The sequence below is a fragment of the Hyla sarda genome, chromosome 3, assembly GCF_029499605.1.
Source record: "Hyla sarda isolate aHylSar1 chromosome 3, aHylSar1.hap1, whole genome shotgun sequence".
Classification (NCBI taxonomy): domain Eukaryota; kingdom Metazoa; phylum Chordata; class Amphibia; order Anura; family Hylidae; genus Hyla; species Hyla sarda.
In genome coordinates this window covers 95,509,278-95,525,851 of record NC_079191.1, presented here as the reverse complement: position 1 = coordinate 95,525,851, position 16,574 = coordinate 95,509,278, and the positions used below count along the sequence as shown (strand labels likewise).

The following is a 16,574-nucleotide window of genomic DNA, read 5'->3' as shown; positions in this document are numbered from 1 at the left end:
TAGAAAAATATAGCTGCTTTCTTCCAGAAACTGTGCCACTCTTGTCCAAGGTTTGCGTGTGTGGTATTGAAATTGCTTTGAATAAATGGAGCTGAGTTGTAATACCACACACAGCCTGAGAACTGGCATGGTGCTGTTTTTAAAGTTTGTGAAAAGCTTATTTAAATGGGTGTTCCAGGAAAAAACATAATTAAAATACATTTTTAATAAAAAGTTTTACAAAATTAATTATATAAAATATATTATTTTTATAATTAAATTGCCCCTTTCTACATTTTATTATTGCCGGCTAGATTGTTAGTTCTCTGCCTGCCCACATAAATTGATCCCTGTTTAAAAATGTATAAAAATATACATTTTGTTAAAGGGGTACTCCTGTGGAAAACTTATTTTTTTTAAATCAACTGGCTCCAGAAAGTTAAAAAGATTTGTAAATTACTTCTATTAAAAAAATCTTTAATCCTTTCAATAATTATCAGCTGCTGAAGTTGAGTTGTTGTTTTCTGTCTGGCAACAGTGCTCTCTGCTGACATCTCTGCTTGTCTAAGGAACTGCACAGAGTAGAAGAGGTTTGCTATGGGGATTTGTTTCTAAACTGGGCGGTTCCTGAGACACGTGTCATCAGAGAGCACTTAGAAAAGAACAACTAAACTTCAGCAGCTCATAAGTACTGAAAGGATTAAGATTTTTATTAGAAGAAATTTACAAATCTGTTTAACTTTCTGGAGGCAATTGATATTCATAAAATTTATTTTTTCCTGGAATACCCCTTTAATTGGAACAACAAATATAGTTTCACTTCCTGTTGTGACTTGTACAAAAATGACTGCTTCCCTCAGATCAAAAGAGACAAATGCCAATATCTCTGTAAGATAAAGCTATATAGCATACTTTGGCTTCTGGTCTAAATTCTAATGTTGTTTTTACATTTTGGGTATTAATCCTCATTAAATAAAGAAGATATGTAGGCACTTACCACACACACACGTCAATCTCCTTCATACACTTCATTGCTTACTCTATTTTCAGAGATACTACCCTGTTCTTCTACTCCTTGTCTAAATGGAGGAATATGTGAAGATTTTGGGACAACATACCGCTGCCTATGCAATTCCAGATTCACGGGGGCAAACTGTGAAAGAGGTGAGATTGCAGAACTTAGAGAAATGGGTATATAGAATAATTTTTTATATTTTTTTATATTTTTATTATATGTATTTTTAGGATAGCTGGATGTTTTAGTCACTGTTATAGTCACACACAAGTGGTAACCCAGTTTCCTCTACTTGTAAATGGCAGTTCTATCTGTTATGAAGCAATAGTCCACGGTCACCGTATTGCTGGTTAACTAGATGTAGAATATACAGATATAACACAGATGTGTCTTGGCAGCAAATGTATATATTGTATAGGGATTTATAGGTGGGAATTTAATTTCATGTTCAACATTGAGACACTACAAGACTGTTGAGACCCAATTAGCTCCTAGCAGGCTATAACTACCCCTCCCCCTTATTACAATAATTAATTAAATAATAACTGACACAACAACAATTTAACTTTTCATGGGTGGAGATCGGCCACAGCTTTATTTATAAAATTACTTATCTAAATAACAATTTGACTGTAACAAAGACACTGATTGGCTTCTTACCAACCCGGGAGGTGCTGCCACACCGTCCTATGTGGAGGTCTACCCCGGGTTGACCCCGCTTTCACCGTCTTCTTACCACCAAGCTGTGACTTACAATAAACAGAGATACAAAAAAGGGAGGGAGGGAGGGCAAAACTCTGGGTCCTGGGCAGATTGAGGAGGGAAGGGAGGCACCACAGCTATAAGCCCGGGAAACTATTACACCCCTGATTGGTGTACTCCTTCCCCCCACCCATGGGACATACCACTATAGTTACCGACAAGTCTTACAGGCGGGGGAGGGGGCTAAAAACCTTGCCTGTATGTTTCTTAACCCCTTAACTGCTCACCAGTCAGGGGGCAAGCTAGTTATGCACAGCTTGCCCCTCCAGTAACCCTACTAGAGTTCAAATGTGTGTCCGCTACCCTTTCTAGTATTACCGTATTTAGTTCTCAAGTTTCCATCTTCCCAGAAGTCAGACCTTGCTCTTCTGGACCGTGTTTGAATGGAGGAACTTGTGTGGAGTCAGGTCTTAGTTACACGTGTTCTTGCTTATCATGGTTCACTGGAGAGCACTGTGAGAATGGTGAGTATGTGACATTTTATTGGATGTTTGTATAAGAATACAAAAAGTATTTGTGTCTAGCAAACAATATTATCACTGTGTTTTTTCCCCAGAGATCAGACCATGCTCTTCAGCTCCATGTATGAACGGGGCAACATGTGAAGATTTAGGTGATAGCTACTCTTGTCTCTGTACACAGGGATTTACTGGTCTGAACTGTGAGACAGGTGAGAAGCATAAGAATATTGTAGTTGTGCGAGAGGCATTATTAAAGTGTCCCTGTCACTTGAAAAAAAACTGTTATAGGGACATGTCAAATGTTTTGATTGGTTAGGGTCTCAGTGCTGAGACCCCCACCAATCAAGACACTGAGCAACGATACCAGCACGGCAGCACTCCATTGTAAGTCTATGGGAGAACAAGGCAAAGATTGCTGAGAGCCAGGGATAAAAGGTCACTGATGCTTCCTTATCCCTGCTCGATCTCTTGAATGGTGGGGGTCTCAGCACTGAGACCCTGACTGATCAAAACATCTTCCCTTAAATGTGCACTTTCACTCGAAATCTTTTGACATGTCCCTGCAACATATCAAAGTTTTTTCAAGTTACAGTGCCCATTTAAGGGAAAAAAATCTACTTCCCAAAGTATAGGGGATCAGATGTCTGATCGCGGGGGTCCTGCCGCTGGGGACCCCCGCAATCTCTCATGCAGCACCCACCTGTCTCAGCGGCATGAAGCAATGATCGCTCCGTGTCTTAAGCCTCACGACCAAGGGGCCAGAGTATCGTGATGTCACGATCCCGCCCCTTTGTGATGTCACGCCCCTCCCATAGACTTGCATTGAAGGGGCGGGCATGACATCACATCACAAGAGGACCCCCGCGATCAGACATCTTATCCCCTATCCTTTGGATAGGGGATAAGATGTCTTAGGGTCGGAGTACCCCTTTAATGCTGATGTTCTTTAGTGAATCTTGTGGTAAAATTGCAATTTACAATAGTTTAGATATTTCCATTTAGTGATAACATTTCTAGTGACTTTGTTTTTTTTGCAATATAAACTGTATTGGGCACATAATCATGTGGCACTCCCCAAACCCCTCCAAAAAAGTAATGGTTCATTAAAAAAAAAAATTCTGGATAGCCCCTTTAACATGAATAAATAATTGCATCAAACACATCTAAATGAAGTTCATTTAGATGTGTTTGATGCAATTACTTATTCATGTTAAAGGGGTATTCCAGGAAAAAACTTTTTTTTATTTATATCAACTGGCTCCAGAAAGTTAAACAGATTTGTAAATTAAGAGAAAAGAAAAAGTGTAAGTGCAGCTCACAAATAATATACAGTGATCCCTCAACTTACAATGGCCTCAACATACAATAGTTTCAACATACAATGGTCTTTTCTGGACCATTGTAAGTTGAAACCAGACTCAACATACAATGTACAGACAGTCCAGATCTGTGAAACGTGTCAATGGCTGGAAGAACCGACCAATCAGAATGGACATTCACTGGTAAAACCCCTGTATTACTGAAGCGTATGCATTGACTGATGTCTGGTAGCGCCCCCTACAGTACAGGGAGGTATTACATGTTCTGTACTCTTTACCTGTACCAGGGTTAGCTGCTCCTTTGGACACCAGGTGAGGGCGACTCCATGTTACTTTTTTAGGACACTGTGTATTCTGTACAGGACCCTGAAGAAGCTCCTGTCCTCTACATAGACCAGTGTTTCCCAAGCAGGGTGCCCCCAGCTGTTGCAAAACTACAACTCCCAGCATGCCCGGACAGCCTTTGGCTGTCCGGGCATGCTGCGAGTTGTAGTTTTGCAACAGCTGGAGGCTCCCTGCTTGGGAAACACTGACACAGACAGTAATTTACAGCTCCCAGCAGATCTTTCTTACTTTTATATATAAGGATTTGCTTTATCTCTATTAGTTATCTACTTATTTTTCTTTAATTCTCACTTTTTCCTATTTTTGGATGACATTTTGGGCCTTTAGAACCAATTACCAGGTTTCCATAGAGTTCTGGTCTCAACATACAATGGTTTCAACATACAATGGTCGTCCAAGAACCAATTAATATTGTAACTTGAGGGACCACTGTATATACAAATGCAGACAATCTTAAAATATGAACAATTTTAAAATTAATAATTTTAAAATATCACTGGCATATAGGATTGCTCTATATGGGCAAAATATGACTCAATTCTATATGTATCCTCGCGGACACATTGCTTAAGTGTCCTTTTATATATGATAGTTTGTAGTCCTGTGGTGGAATAGATGAATTGGCTCAGACGGCTCTCGCTGAAGAGTTCTTCTCACACGGGCCCTGTGAGGAGTAATGCACTGTATTAGATTATATTTTAACAATGAAAAATTGTTTTGAATTATTATTGGAGCACGACCCAGTAATCCATTTTCCATATACAATTGATTACACTACCTTGGAAGGTCCGGGCAACATTTTTTCTATATATAGATTTGTAAATTACTTCTATTAAAAAATCTTAATCCTTTCAGTACTTATGAGCTGCTGAAGTTGAGTTGTTATTTTCTGTCTAAGTGCTCTCTGATGACACCTGTCTCGGGAACCGCCCAGTTTAGAAGCAAATCCCCATAGCAAACCTCTTCTACTCTGTGCAGTTCCCGAGACAAGCAGAGATGTCAGCAGAGAGCACTGTTGCCAGACAGAAAACAACTCAACTTCAGCAGCTGATAATTATTGAAAGGATTAAGATTCTTTAATAGAAGTAATTTACAAATCTGTTTAACTTTCTGGAGCCATTTGATATATAAAAAAAAGGTTTTTCCCTGGATAACCCCTTTTAAGGTTCAATGACTTGGAATGCCTTTCTAGTGATATACAGTTTTCTGATTTGCTGGTCTTGTTCAGTCTATTTGATTTATTACAGCCTCTCTGATAATATTTAATGCATGAGAATGGTTGATAACTTTTCTTTACACCATTGTTCAGCTATTATTTTTATTTTTTTACCAGAGCTTAATCCCTGCTCATCCTCTCCATGTCTAAATGGCGGCCTCTGTAAAGATGTGGGTTCTAGTTTCAGCTGCTCGTGTCTGCAAAGATTCACTGGGAGAAGATGTGAGACGGGTGAGGCACATCACTTCTTTAAGGGTACAATTTCATGGCGCAGCAGCTGGGCGGTATGGCCAAATGTGTGTATTGCGGTATTTTTGTAACTTATGGCGGTTCCACGGTATATAACGGTATTCCCCCTTCCCCCAAAATTATCAGGCCAGCGCTGTCGCCATTGGGTTACTACTCACATCACCCGCAAGCGCTGCCTCCTCGTCCTCCTGTTTGTTGCGGCTGCCGGCGCTGACACTCTATACTGTACGCTGTATCCCAATGCCTGGGCTTCAAAAGATAAGCAAAATAAACTAACGCATGTTCTGACGTTGGCCTTTCGCTGGGGACATGAACGTCAGCAGCCATCAGCCTATCACCGGCCGCAGCGATGTTCCACCTCGTCCGGTGATAGGCTGAGCCCACTGTCATGTAAGAAGCCGGCTTCTTACATGACAGTGGGCTCAACCTATCACCGGCCGAGGCGGAACATCGCTGCGGCCACTGATAGGCTGACGGCTGTCCGACGTCCCATTCCCTGGGAAGCAAGTCCGGACCGACGGGGAAGGTGAGTTAAAGGTTATTTTGTTTACCCTTTGCAGTATAGAGCAGTGGTTTGCAATCTGCGGACCTCCAGATGTTGCAAAACTACAACTCCCAGCATGCCCGGACAGCCAACGGCTGTCCGGGCATGCTGGGAGTTGTAGTTTTGCAACATCTGGAGGTTGAAGACCACTGGTATAGAGTGTCAGCGCCGGCGGCCGCAACAAACAGGAGGACGAGGAGGGCAGCGCTTGCGGGTGATATATGTGAGTAGTAGCGCTGGGCTGATAACTAATTGGGGGAAAGGCGCTCGCGGGTCACATATGATTAGTTCCCCGATGTGGGGACAGCGCAGCACTGGGCTGATAATTCATTCCCGAGGGGGAGGGGCCAAACCGGTATTGCGGTATGGGGAAAAATTCATATCGTGCAGCACAAAAATTTCGGTATACGGTATGAACCGGTATACCGCCCAGCCCTAGCGCAGCTCTCACATATGGAAGAAGCCCCATCAAGATGCAATGGCCAATGGTATTCCCAATCTTGTAACGCTGTGAAGCCAACAGCTAACTTGTGCAGCCGTCTCATATGGCTAGGGTTTTATCTGCATGCAATTGCTGCATTGTGTGACCTTACCCTTAGGCCACAGCTCTATGGTGATTACACTCAGGACAATCACTTGTTCCCAGCAAAATGCATTGAAATATCACACGTTATGTATTTCAAGGGGACATTACCTGTCCACAAATGATATCATGCATCTAAGATTTCACAGACATCTATTTCAGGTCCCACCCAAACTTCTTACATTCGTGGCTAGCATATTACATGCAAGATTGCACTGCTGCCTGTCATGGGATTGCAGCAAATTCTACTGCTTGTAGTATGTACCTATGGAGTTGTGGGCTATATACTTTCATGCACTCATTCAGGGATCACCACATAAACCTGAGAGTTGTTCTAATGTCACTATTAAAAAATGACTCCTGTAAGGCCAATAAGTAGTTAATATTGTTGTCTGATTATATAAACTTAAAGGGGTATTCCAGGAAAAAAAAAATTTATATCAACTGGCTCCAGAAAGTTAAACAGATTTGAAAATTACTTCTATTAAAAAATCTTAATCCTTTCAATAATTATCAGCTGCTAAAGTTGAGTTGTTGTATTCTGTCTGGCAACAGTGCTCTCTGCTGACATCTCTGCTTGTCTCGGGAACTGCATAGAGTAGAAGAGGTTTGCTATGGGGATTTGCTTCTAAACTGGGCGTTTCCCGAGACAGGTGTCATCAGAGAGAACTTAGACAGAAAAGAACAACTCAACTTCATCAGCTTATAAGTACTGAAAGGATTAAGATTTTTTAATAGAAGTAATTTACAAATCTGTTTAACTTTCTGGAGCCAATTGATATTTAAAAAAAAGTTTTATCCTTGATAAGCCCTTTAACATAAAGCTTATCCAGGACACAAGGCAGACTATTCTGCAAAATACATGGCTTATAATGCAAAATACATGGCTTACATTTGGAGGGGATAAACCTCCAGCACAACAATAGTAAGGAAACATGTTACACTGATACATTGTGGTCTGCCTGTTGCTGCGCCTGAGATGAATGAAACAGGGAAAATGAATGAATATTCTGCTAACTGTAATGCATTTCACACCATAGAGCTTAAACCGTGTTTTTCATCCCCTTGTCTCAACGGTGGAATTTGTGAGGATGTGGGTGATACATACAGATGTGAGTGCACACAGAGGTTTACTGGGAGGCACTGTGAAACTGGTAAGGATTATTTTTGGGTTATTAGAGTAGAACAATAGGGGAAAGTGTAATATTTGTTAGATAGTAATGTATCTGTTGTCAGATTTTTTGGTAGCCAAAAGTACTTGTATGGTCTATTAAACTCACAGTTAAGGGGTTCTCCGGCGCTAAGACATCTTATAACCTATCCAAAGTATAGTAGATAAGATGCCTGATCGCGGGGGTCCCGCCACTGGGGACCCCCGTGATCTTGCATGCAGCACCGTTACAATCAGTCCCTGGAGCATGTTCGCTCCGGGTCTGATTACTGGCGATCACGGGGCTGGAGTATTGTAACGTCACGGCTCCGCCCCCTTGTCATGTCACGCTCAGCCCTCTCAATGCAAGCCTAAGGGAAGGGGCGTGACAGCTGTCACGCCCCCTCCCATAGGCTTGCATTGAGGGGGGAGCATGATGTCACACGGGGGCGGAGCCGTGACATCACAATACTCCGACCCCGTGATTGACAGTCATTAGACCCAGAGCAAACACACTCCAGGGACTGATTTTAACGGGGTGCTGCGTGCAAGATCACGGGGGTCCCCAGCGGCAGGACCCCCGCGATCAGGCATCTTATCCCCTATCCTTTTTAGCTCCATGGTGCACCATAGAAGTATTTCCAGTGTAGAATTTCCCGGTCAAGATGAGGTTTCTTGAGCTGTGATAACTTGTGGGTTTCATTTCGTTTTCTCTACAAAGTTTATTAGGCTTTAGGATTATGTATAACATTTCCTAAATTGTGTCATTATATTTAGCAATTTCTAAAATATTTTGCATGTCATTTGTATATAGTTTTTCTTTTCTAGTTGCATACTGTAATTTTAGTATCCACTCTATCTGGTTTTCATTACATGAGCTTTTATAAAACTGTTTGTCTTTAACTGAAAGTGCTATTCTTTCCCCAGAGATCAGGCCGTGCTTTTCTGATCCATGTCATAATGGCGGAACATGTGAAGATGATGGGAACCTCTACATCTGTTTGTGCAGGCAGGGCTTTACTGGGGCACACTGTGAGACAGGTAAACAAAAACCTAAAATACATTCTTTATTTATATTATTCATATAGTGGTTTGATATTTCTCACCCAGAGAATGTAATTACTCACATGACACGTTAAAGGGAAGGGAAGCTGTCAACATGCTGTCTGATCTCTGAGCTACATGCTATAGAGGAAGAAGACATGAACGTTCTAATGCATGGTCATGGAAACGATTCAGTATACCTTCTAATGTATTCCTTAAAATTCCTGATCATTCTAGATTTAAGAGTCCAGTAGGCGGTCCTAATCAGTGACTGACAACTAATTTTCTATGTACCTTTATACTAGGAAAGCTGTCAATCTCTGATAATACCACCCACTGGACTCTCAAGAGCTTATACAAAATCAATTAATGATCTATCTATCTATCTATAAACAGGAGAATACAGCAGCACACTGCTAGCACAAAAGCTAGAAAAAATTTAGGTACTTTGCTCACCATTTGGTGGCCAAATAGTTTGGACCATCCCACCGCAATAAGGTGACCTCATTGGGACGGACCCTACACTGTGAATGTGCCTCTGTGCAATCAGTTACTAGGCTTGTAAGGTCTGGAACATCCAGTACCTTATAAAGATGAGTGGGGTGCAGGAGCCAACATGGAGGTAGCCACTCCCCCATATGTCTAACACAAACAAGGATTAGTTGGCCAGCACATACTGATACCAAACTATGCATGGACCTGGCATACAGGTGCACGCTGCTAGGCTAAATATACACAAGCAGGAGAATACAGCAGCACACTGCTAGCACAAAGATACAGATAAAACATGAAATGCTATATTGCTACAATGCAAAAAATGAAAAAATTTAGGTACTTTGCTCACCATTTGGCGGCCAAATAGTTTGGACCATCCCACCAGAATAAGGTGACCAAACTATTTGGCTGCCACGGATGTGCCCAGTTAGTCTGAGGCTGCGTGCAGAAACTGGGAATAGTAACTACTCAGTGACCAGCAGTACTCTGACCAGTACCTAGTGATAGTCTGTAGGATTGCCAGTGATCTAGCTGCACATAGAGCACTGCAGGATCACAGAACATATCACAAAGAAAGTAAAAAATGTGTTGCTGTCCTTAAAGTAATGATAAAGTAATGGTATATTTCATGTGGATGTCGTCTCTTTATAATCTGTAAGAGCTCAACATCTGGGACGCCCATCGTGAGAATGAGGACAGAGTAGGTTTGCTTTAAATTTAGGGCAGTGTATGCAATGTGAATTAGGGCGAGAGCTGTTGAAGCCTGTATTGTAGTCTCTTATATAAGGATTTAGATTTTCCACATGCTAATAACATGCTTTTGGTCTGTTTCCTTATGTTTTCCCTTAGAAATCAGACCATGCTTCTTAATGCCCTGCTTGAATGGTGGATCCTGTACAGACTTAGCTGATGGTTACAAATGTCTATGTAGCCATAAATTCACCGGAAGAAACTGCGAGACAGGTAGATTAGCAAACATTGCTTCACAATAACGCTAATTTTAGGTTCATGTAGATAAAAATGGCCAGGCCTAGAAATGGTTTACTTATTAGACTAAGAGCCTTCACATTATAGTTAGGAAATAAAATCCCAATACTGCCCAGAGTGCTTTTTTTTTTTTTTTTTTTTTTGGCAGCTTTCCATCGAATATTAGTCTGTGACATCTCTCAGGTTATCAACTGGACTATATTGGATATTTTATGTCCCTCATAGCTCCTGCATAAGTTGAAGTTATGATGCCAATGTGAACAAGTCCCAATAGATTAATCTCAAAGCAGGAAAGAACTTAGATGCAGCGCAGTCAGCCTTCTCAGTCATCAACAAGTAGAAAAAGTCTTTGACATCATGGAAAGATCTACAAACCCAGTGGTATACAAAGGAGAGAGGGGACCCCATGTTTAACCCCTTAAGGACTTAGCCCTTTTTCACCTTAAGGACCCGGCCATTTTTTGCAATTCTTACCACTGTCACTTTAAACATTATTAACTCTGGAATGCTTTTAGTTATCATTCTGATTCCGAGATAGTTTTTTCGTGACATATTCTACTTTAACATAGTGGTAAATTTTTGTGGTAACTTGCATCCTTTCTTGGTGAAAAATCACCAAATTTGATGAAAAAATTTAAAATTTAGCATTTTTCTAACTTTGAAGCTCTCTGCTTGTAAGGAAAATGGATATTCAAAATAAAAAAAATTTGGGTTCACATATACAATATGTCTACTTTATGTTTGCATCATAAAATGTATGAGTTTTTACTTATGGAAGACACCAGAGGGCTTCAAAGTTCAGCAGCAATTTTCCAATTTTTCACAAAGTGGATTTTTGAAGTGGATTTAAAGGGTCTTCATATTAGAAATACTCCACAAATGACCCCATTATAAAAACTGCACCCCCCCCCAAAGTATTCAAAATGACATTCAGTCAGTGTTTTAACCCTTTAGGTGTTTCACAGGAATAGCAGCAAAGTGAAGAAGAAAATTCTAAATCTTCATTTTTTACACTCGCATGTTCTTGTAGACCCAATTTTTTAATTTTTGCAAGGGGTAAAAAGGAGAAAATTTTTAATTGTATTTGAAACCCAATTTTTCTCGAGTAAGGACATACCTCATATGTCTATGTAAAGTGTTCGGCAGGCGCAGTAGAGGGCTCAGAAGGGAAGGAGCGACAAATGGTTTTTTGGGGGGCATGTAACCTTTAGTAAGCCCCTATGGTGCCAGAACAGCAAAAAAAAAAAAAAAACACATGGCATACCATTTTGGAAACTAGACCCCTCAGGGAACATAACAAGGGGTAAAGTTAACCTTAATACCCCACAGGTGATTCACGACTTTTGCATATGTAAAAAAAAAATTATTTTTTTCCTAAAATGCTTGGTTTCACAAAAAAATTACATTTTTAAAAAGGGTAATAGTAGAAAATACCCCCAAAAAATTTGAAGCCCAATTTCTACCGATTCAGAAAACACACCATATGGGGGTGAAAAGTGCTCTGCTGGCGCACTACAGGTCTCAGAAGAGAAGGAGTCACATTTGGCTTTTTGAAAACAAATTTTGCTCTGGGGGCATGCCGCATTTAGGAAGCCCCTATGGTGCCAGAACAGCAAAAAAAAAAAAAAAACACATGGCATACTATTTTGGAAACTAGACCCCTCGGGGAACGTAACAAGGGGTTAAGTGAACCTTTATACCCCACAGGTGTTTCACGACTTTTGCATATGTAAAAAAAAAATCTTTTTTTTTTTTTACCTAAAATGCTTGTTTTCCCAAAAATTTTACATTTTTAAAAAGAGTAAAAGCAGAAAATACCCCCCAAAATTTGTAACACAATTTCTCCCGAGTACGGCGATACCCCATATGTGACCCTAAACTGTTGCCTTGAAAGACGACAGGGCTCCAAAGTGAGAGCGCCATGCGCATTTGAGACCTAAATTAGGGACTTGCATAGGGGTGGACATAGGGGTATTCTACACCAGTGATTCCCAAACAGGGTGCCTCCAGCTGTTGTAAAACTCCCTGCATGCCTACACAGTCAGTGGCTATCTGGTAATACTGGGAGTAGTTGTTTTGCAACAACTGGAGGCTCCGTTTTGGAAACAGTGGCGTACCAGACGTTTTTCATTTTTATTGGGGAGGGGAGGGGGGCTGTGTAGGGGTATGTGTATATGTAGTGTTTTTTACTTTTTATTTTGTTTTGTGGTAGTGTAGTGTTTTTAGGGTACAGTCACACGGGCGGGGGTTCACAGTAGTTTCTTGCTGGCAGTTTGAGCTGCGGCAGAAAATTTGCCGCAGCTCAAACTTGCAGCCGGATACTTACTGTAAACCTCCGCCCATGTGAGTGTACCCTGTACATTCACATTGGGGGGGGGGACATCCAGCTGTTGCAAAACTACAACTCCCAGCATGCGCTGAGAGTTTTAGTTTTGCAACAGCTTTAGGCACACTGGTTGTGTATCACTGAGTTTGTGACCTAACTCAGTGTTTCACAACCAGTGTGCATCCAGCTGTTGCAAAACTACAACTCCCAGCATGTACAGTTCATGCTGAGAGTTGTAGTTTGCAACAGCTGGAGGCACATCGGTCGTGAAACACTGAGTTAGGTAAAAAAAAAAAACTCTGAGTTTCACAACCAGTGTGTCTTCAGCTGTTGCAAAACTACAACTCTCAGCAGTCACCGACAGCCAACGGGCATGCTGGGAGTTGTAGTTATGCAACCAGCAGATGCACCACTACAACTCCCAGCATGCACTTTAGCTGTTTGTGCAAGCTGGGAGTTGTAGTTATACAACAGCTGAAGGTACACTTTTCCATAGAAAAAATGTGCCTCCAGCTGTTGCAAAACTGTAAGTCCCAGCATGCCCATAAGGGAATGCTGGGAGTTGTGGTGGTCTGCCTCCTGCTGTTGCATAACTACAGCTCCCAGCATGCCCTTTTTGCATGCTGGGAGCTGTTGCTAAGCAACAGCAGGAGGCTGTCAATCACCTCCAACTGCTGCTCCCCAGGTCAGTCCCTCGCCGCCGCTCCTGGGGCCCCGATCCCAACAGGGACGCCGGGGATCGGGGTCCCCAGCTCCCGGGGTCTTCTTCCCGCACCCGATCACGTCCTCCGGAAGAGGGGCAGAGCGGGTTGCAGGAGTGACACCCGCAGCAGGTGCCCTGATTGGTCGGCCGGTAAACCGGCTGACGAATCAGGGCGATCGTGAGGTGGCACCAGTGCCACCTCACCCCTGCTGGCTATGGCTGTTCGGGGCCGTCAGAGACAGCCTGTAATTCCGGGTCACCGGGTCATTGTTCAGCGATCTGCGGCCATCGCCGACATGGGGGGTCATCATAACCCCCCTGGGCAACATGCCGCGATGCCTGCTGAACTATTTCAGCAGGCATCGGGCACCGGCTCCTCTCCAGCTAGCGGCGGGGGGCTGGGATTTGACAGGACGTACTCAAATGTCCTGAGTCCTTAAGGACTCAGAAAAGGGGCCGTTTGAGTACGGCCTGCGTCCTTAAGGGGTTAAAGGGGTACTCCCATAGAAAATGTTTGTTTTTTTTGTTTGTTTTTTTTAAATCAACTGGTTCCAGAAAGTTAAACCGATTTGTAAATCACTTCTATTAAAAAATCTTAATCCTTCCAGTACTTTTTAGGGTCTGTATACTAAAGTGAAATCCAAAAAAGAAATGCATTTCCTCTGAAGTCATGACCACAGTGCTCTCTGCTGACCTCTGCTGTCCATTTTAGGAACTTTCCAGAGCAGGAGAAAATCCCCATAGCAAACATATGCTGCTCTGGACAGTTCCTAAAATGGACAGCAGAGGTCAGCAGAGAGCAATGTGGTCATGACATCAGAGGAAATGCATTTCTTTTTTTGATTTCTCTTTAGTATACAGCCCCTAAAAAGTACTGGAAGGATTAAGATTTTTTAATAGAAGTGATTTACAAATCTGTTTAACTTTCTGGCACCAGTTGATTAAAAAAAAAAAAGTTTTCCATGGGAGTACCCCTTTAAGGTTCAAATTGACCCTATTATGGTGTCTGGACAGAAGGGTCTGGTTTTTATTTACCTTTGCTTTCCATGACCCATTGGTCAGTTTTATACCAATACCATTAGAAAAAAAGGAACAACTGGGCCCCCTATCTCCAAGGGGAGCAGTGGCATGGCCTGCCTCCATGTTAGGTACACCCTTGTACACACCTACAGTGGGGGAAATATCTGCCTAAAAATTAGATAGATTGTTGTTAATGTGTGGTTAAATGTTCTTTACGTTTTTTTTTACCTTTTCTTAGAGGTCCGACCCTGTTGGTCATCTCCTTGCCTTAATGAAGGGTTGTGCAGAGATCTGGTAGATGGTTATAGCTGTGTTTGTACAGGGGGCTTTACTGGTGACCGATGTGAAACAGGTGAGATCACATTCACTAAATCCCCCATATATTTGATATATGTTCTCTTTTGTTGTTTCAATATATACATGTTTAGTTGTGCCCGTATAACTTCTGTAGTTTATTGTATTCTTTTTCCCTTAGTCATTTTCTGTTTTCTGTTTAATCTGTTTCTAGAGATTCTGCCCTGTTCTTCTTCTCCTTGCCTGAATGAAGGATTGTGTAAGGATCTCGGCGCTGAGTACATTTGTCTGTGTCCACGGGGATTCATTGGAGAACGTTGTGAAACAGGTGACAGGTTTCATTCTTGCTTGCCTGTATTACATACAGTGGGGATCAAAAGTTTGGGCACCCCAGGTAAAAATTTGTATTAATGTGCATAAAGAAGCCAAGGAAAGATGGAAAAAGGCATCAAATTAAAGATTAGACATTCTTATAATATGTCAACAAAAGTTAGATTTTATTTCCATCATTTGCACTTTCAAAATAACAGAAAACAAAAAAATGGCGTCTGCAAAAGTTTGGGCACCCTGCAGAGTTAATATCTTGTACTGCCCCCTTTGGCAAGTATCACAGCTTGTAAACACTTTTTGTAGCCAGCCAAGAGTCTTTCAATTCTTGTTTGAGGGATCTTTGCCCATTCTTCCTTACAAAAGTCTTCCAGTTCTTTGAGATTTCTGGGCTGTCTGTCACGCACTGCTCTTTTAAGGTCTATCCATAGATTTTTAATTATGTTGAGGTCAGGAGATTGTGAAGGCTATGGGGATTTGCTCCTGCTCTGGACAGTTCCTGTCATGGACAGAGGTGTCAGCAGAGAGCACTGTGGTCAGACAGAAAAGATATTTAAAAAGATAAGAACTTCCTCTGTAGCAACTGATAAGTACTGGAAGGATTCAGATTTTTTAATAGAAGTAATTTACAAATCTGTTTAAGTTTCTGGCACCAGTTGATTTAAAAAAAATGGTTTTCCACTGGAGTACCCCTTTAAAGTACCTACATTTTTCATTTCCCGCCTCTAGAGCTTAGACCCTGCTCATCCTTTCCATGTCTTAATGGGGGCATCTGTGAGGATACAGCTGAAGGATACATCTGTCTGTGTAAACAAGGATACACTGGAAATCAATGCCAGACAGGTACGTTCTTCTCACACTTATGACATTCAGGCACTCCATTACTAATTTCTAGTTAAATTTGGGAAGATTTATCAAAACCTTTAAAGAGGATGATCTGATTGGTTGCTATGGACAACGGGGGAGATTAATCAAAACCTGTCCAGAGGAAAAGTTGCTGAGTTGCCCATAGCAACCAATCAGATAGCTTCTTTCATTTTTGAAAAGGCCTCTGAAAAATGAAAGAAGTGATCTGATTGGTTGCTATGGGCAACTGGGCAACTTTTCCTCTGGACAGGTTTTGATAAATCTCCCCCAACTGCACTACTATTCCTCTACACAGGTTTTGGTAAATCTCTCCCTCAATGAATACCTGTGATATGGCTACACTCTGCAATGTATAGTTTTATTTTATATAGCACGCATTATCAAGTTTTTGCTTTACAGAACTTTTTTATTACTCTTTTACATGTTTTACAGGAGTTCTTTTTTAGTTTATGCAAATCAAGTCTTTGTTTGAAATTTCCAAGTAATTTCACACCTTAATGTGTAAGGGTACACCTTATGGGTTAGGTCACATGTAGCGTATACACAGCATATTTCACATTTTTTGGCCAGTATGCTATTGTATACCTTTTCAGCTGCATTTTAGTTCACCTTAACCTCTTCAGGACGCAGGGCGTATCTATACGCCCGTGGGAATTCCGGTCCCCACCGCTAGCCGGTTGGGGACTGGAGCCAGGTGCCTGCTGAAATCGTTCAGCAGGCATCGCGGCATATCGCCCAGGGGGGTAATTATGTCCCCCCCATGTTGGCGATGGCCGCAGATCGCTGGACAATTCAGTCCAGCGATCTGCGGCGGATTCCGGGTCAATCGGGTCTCCAGTGACCCAGAATTACTGGCTGTTTGGGGCCGTCTCTGATGGCCCCGAACAA

At 41.8% G+C, this 16,574-nt stretch overlaps 1 protein-coding gene across 8 annotated transcripts in view; it reads left to right on the top strand.

Annotated features, from left to right (window-relative positions):
- Window positions 1-16,574, top strand: part of SNED1 (sushi, nidogen and EGF like domains 1) — a 180,943-nt gene that overhangs the window by 67,835 nt on the left and 96,534 nt on the right. For 7 of the 8 annotated variants that reach the window (XR_008891052.1, XR_008891053.1, XR_008891051.1 and 4 more), the window contains 10 exons: window positions 1,030-1,143; window positions 2,107-2,220; window positions 2,313-2,426; window positions 5,215-5,328; window positions 7,514-7,627; window positions 8,551-8,664; window positions 10,012-10,125; window positions 14,437-14,550; window positions 14,707-14,820; window positions 15,549-15,662. Coding sequence is in view for 3 of the 8 variants with exons in the window: in XM_056564683.1 (XP_056420658.1) it covers window positions 1,030-1,143; window positions 2,107-2,220; window positions 2,313-2,426; window positions 5,215-5,328; window positions 7,514-7,627; window positions 8,551-8,664; window positions 10,012-10,125; window positions 14,437-14,550; window positions 14,707-14,820; window positions 15,549-15,662 (1,140 nt within the window). In the remaining 5 variants the exon portion in view is untranslated. The remainder of the gene's footprint in view (window positions 1-1,029; window positions 1,144-2,106; window positions 2,221-2,312; window positions 2,427-5,214; window positions 5,329-7,513; window positions 7,628-8,550; window positions 8,665-10,011; window positions 10,126-14,436; window positions 14,551-14,706; window positions 14,821-15,548; window positions 15,663-16,574) is intronic. The other variant, XR_008891054.1, reaches the window with a different exon arrangement.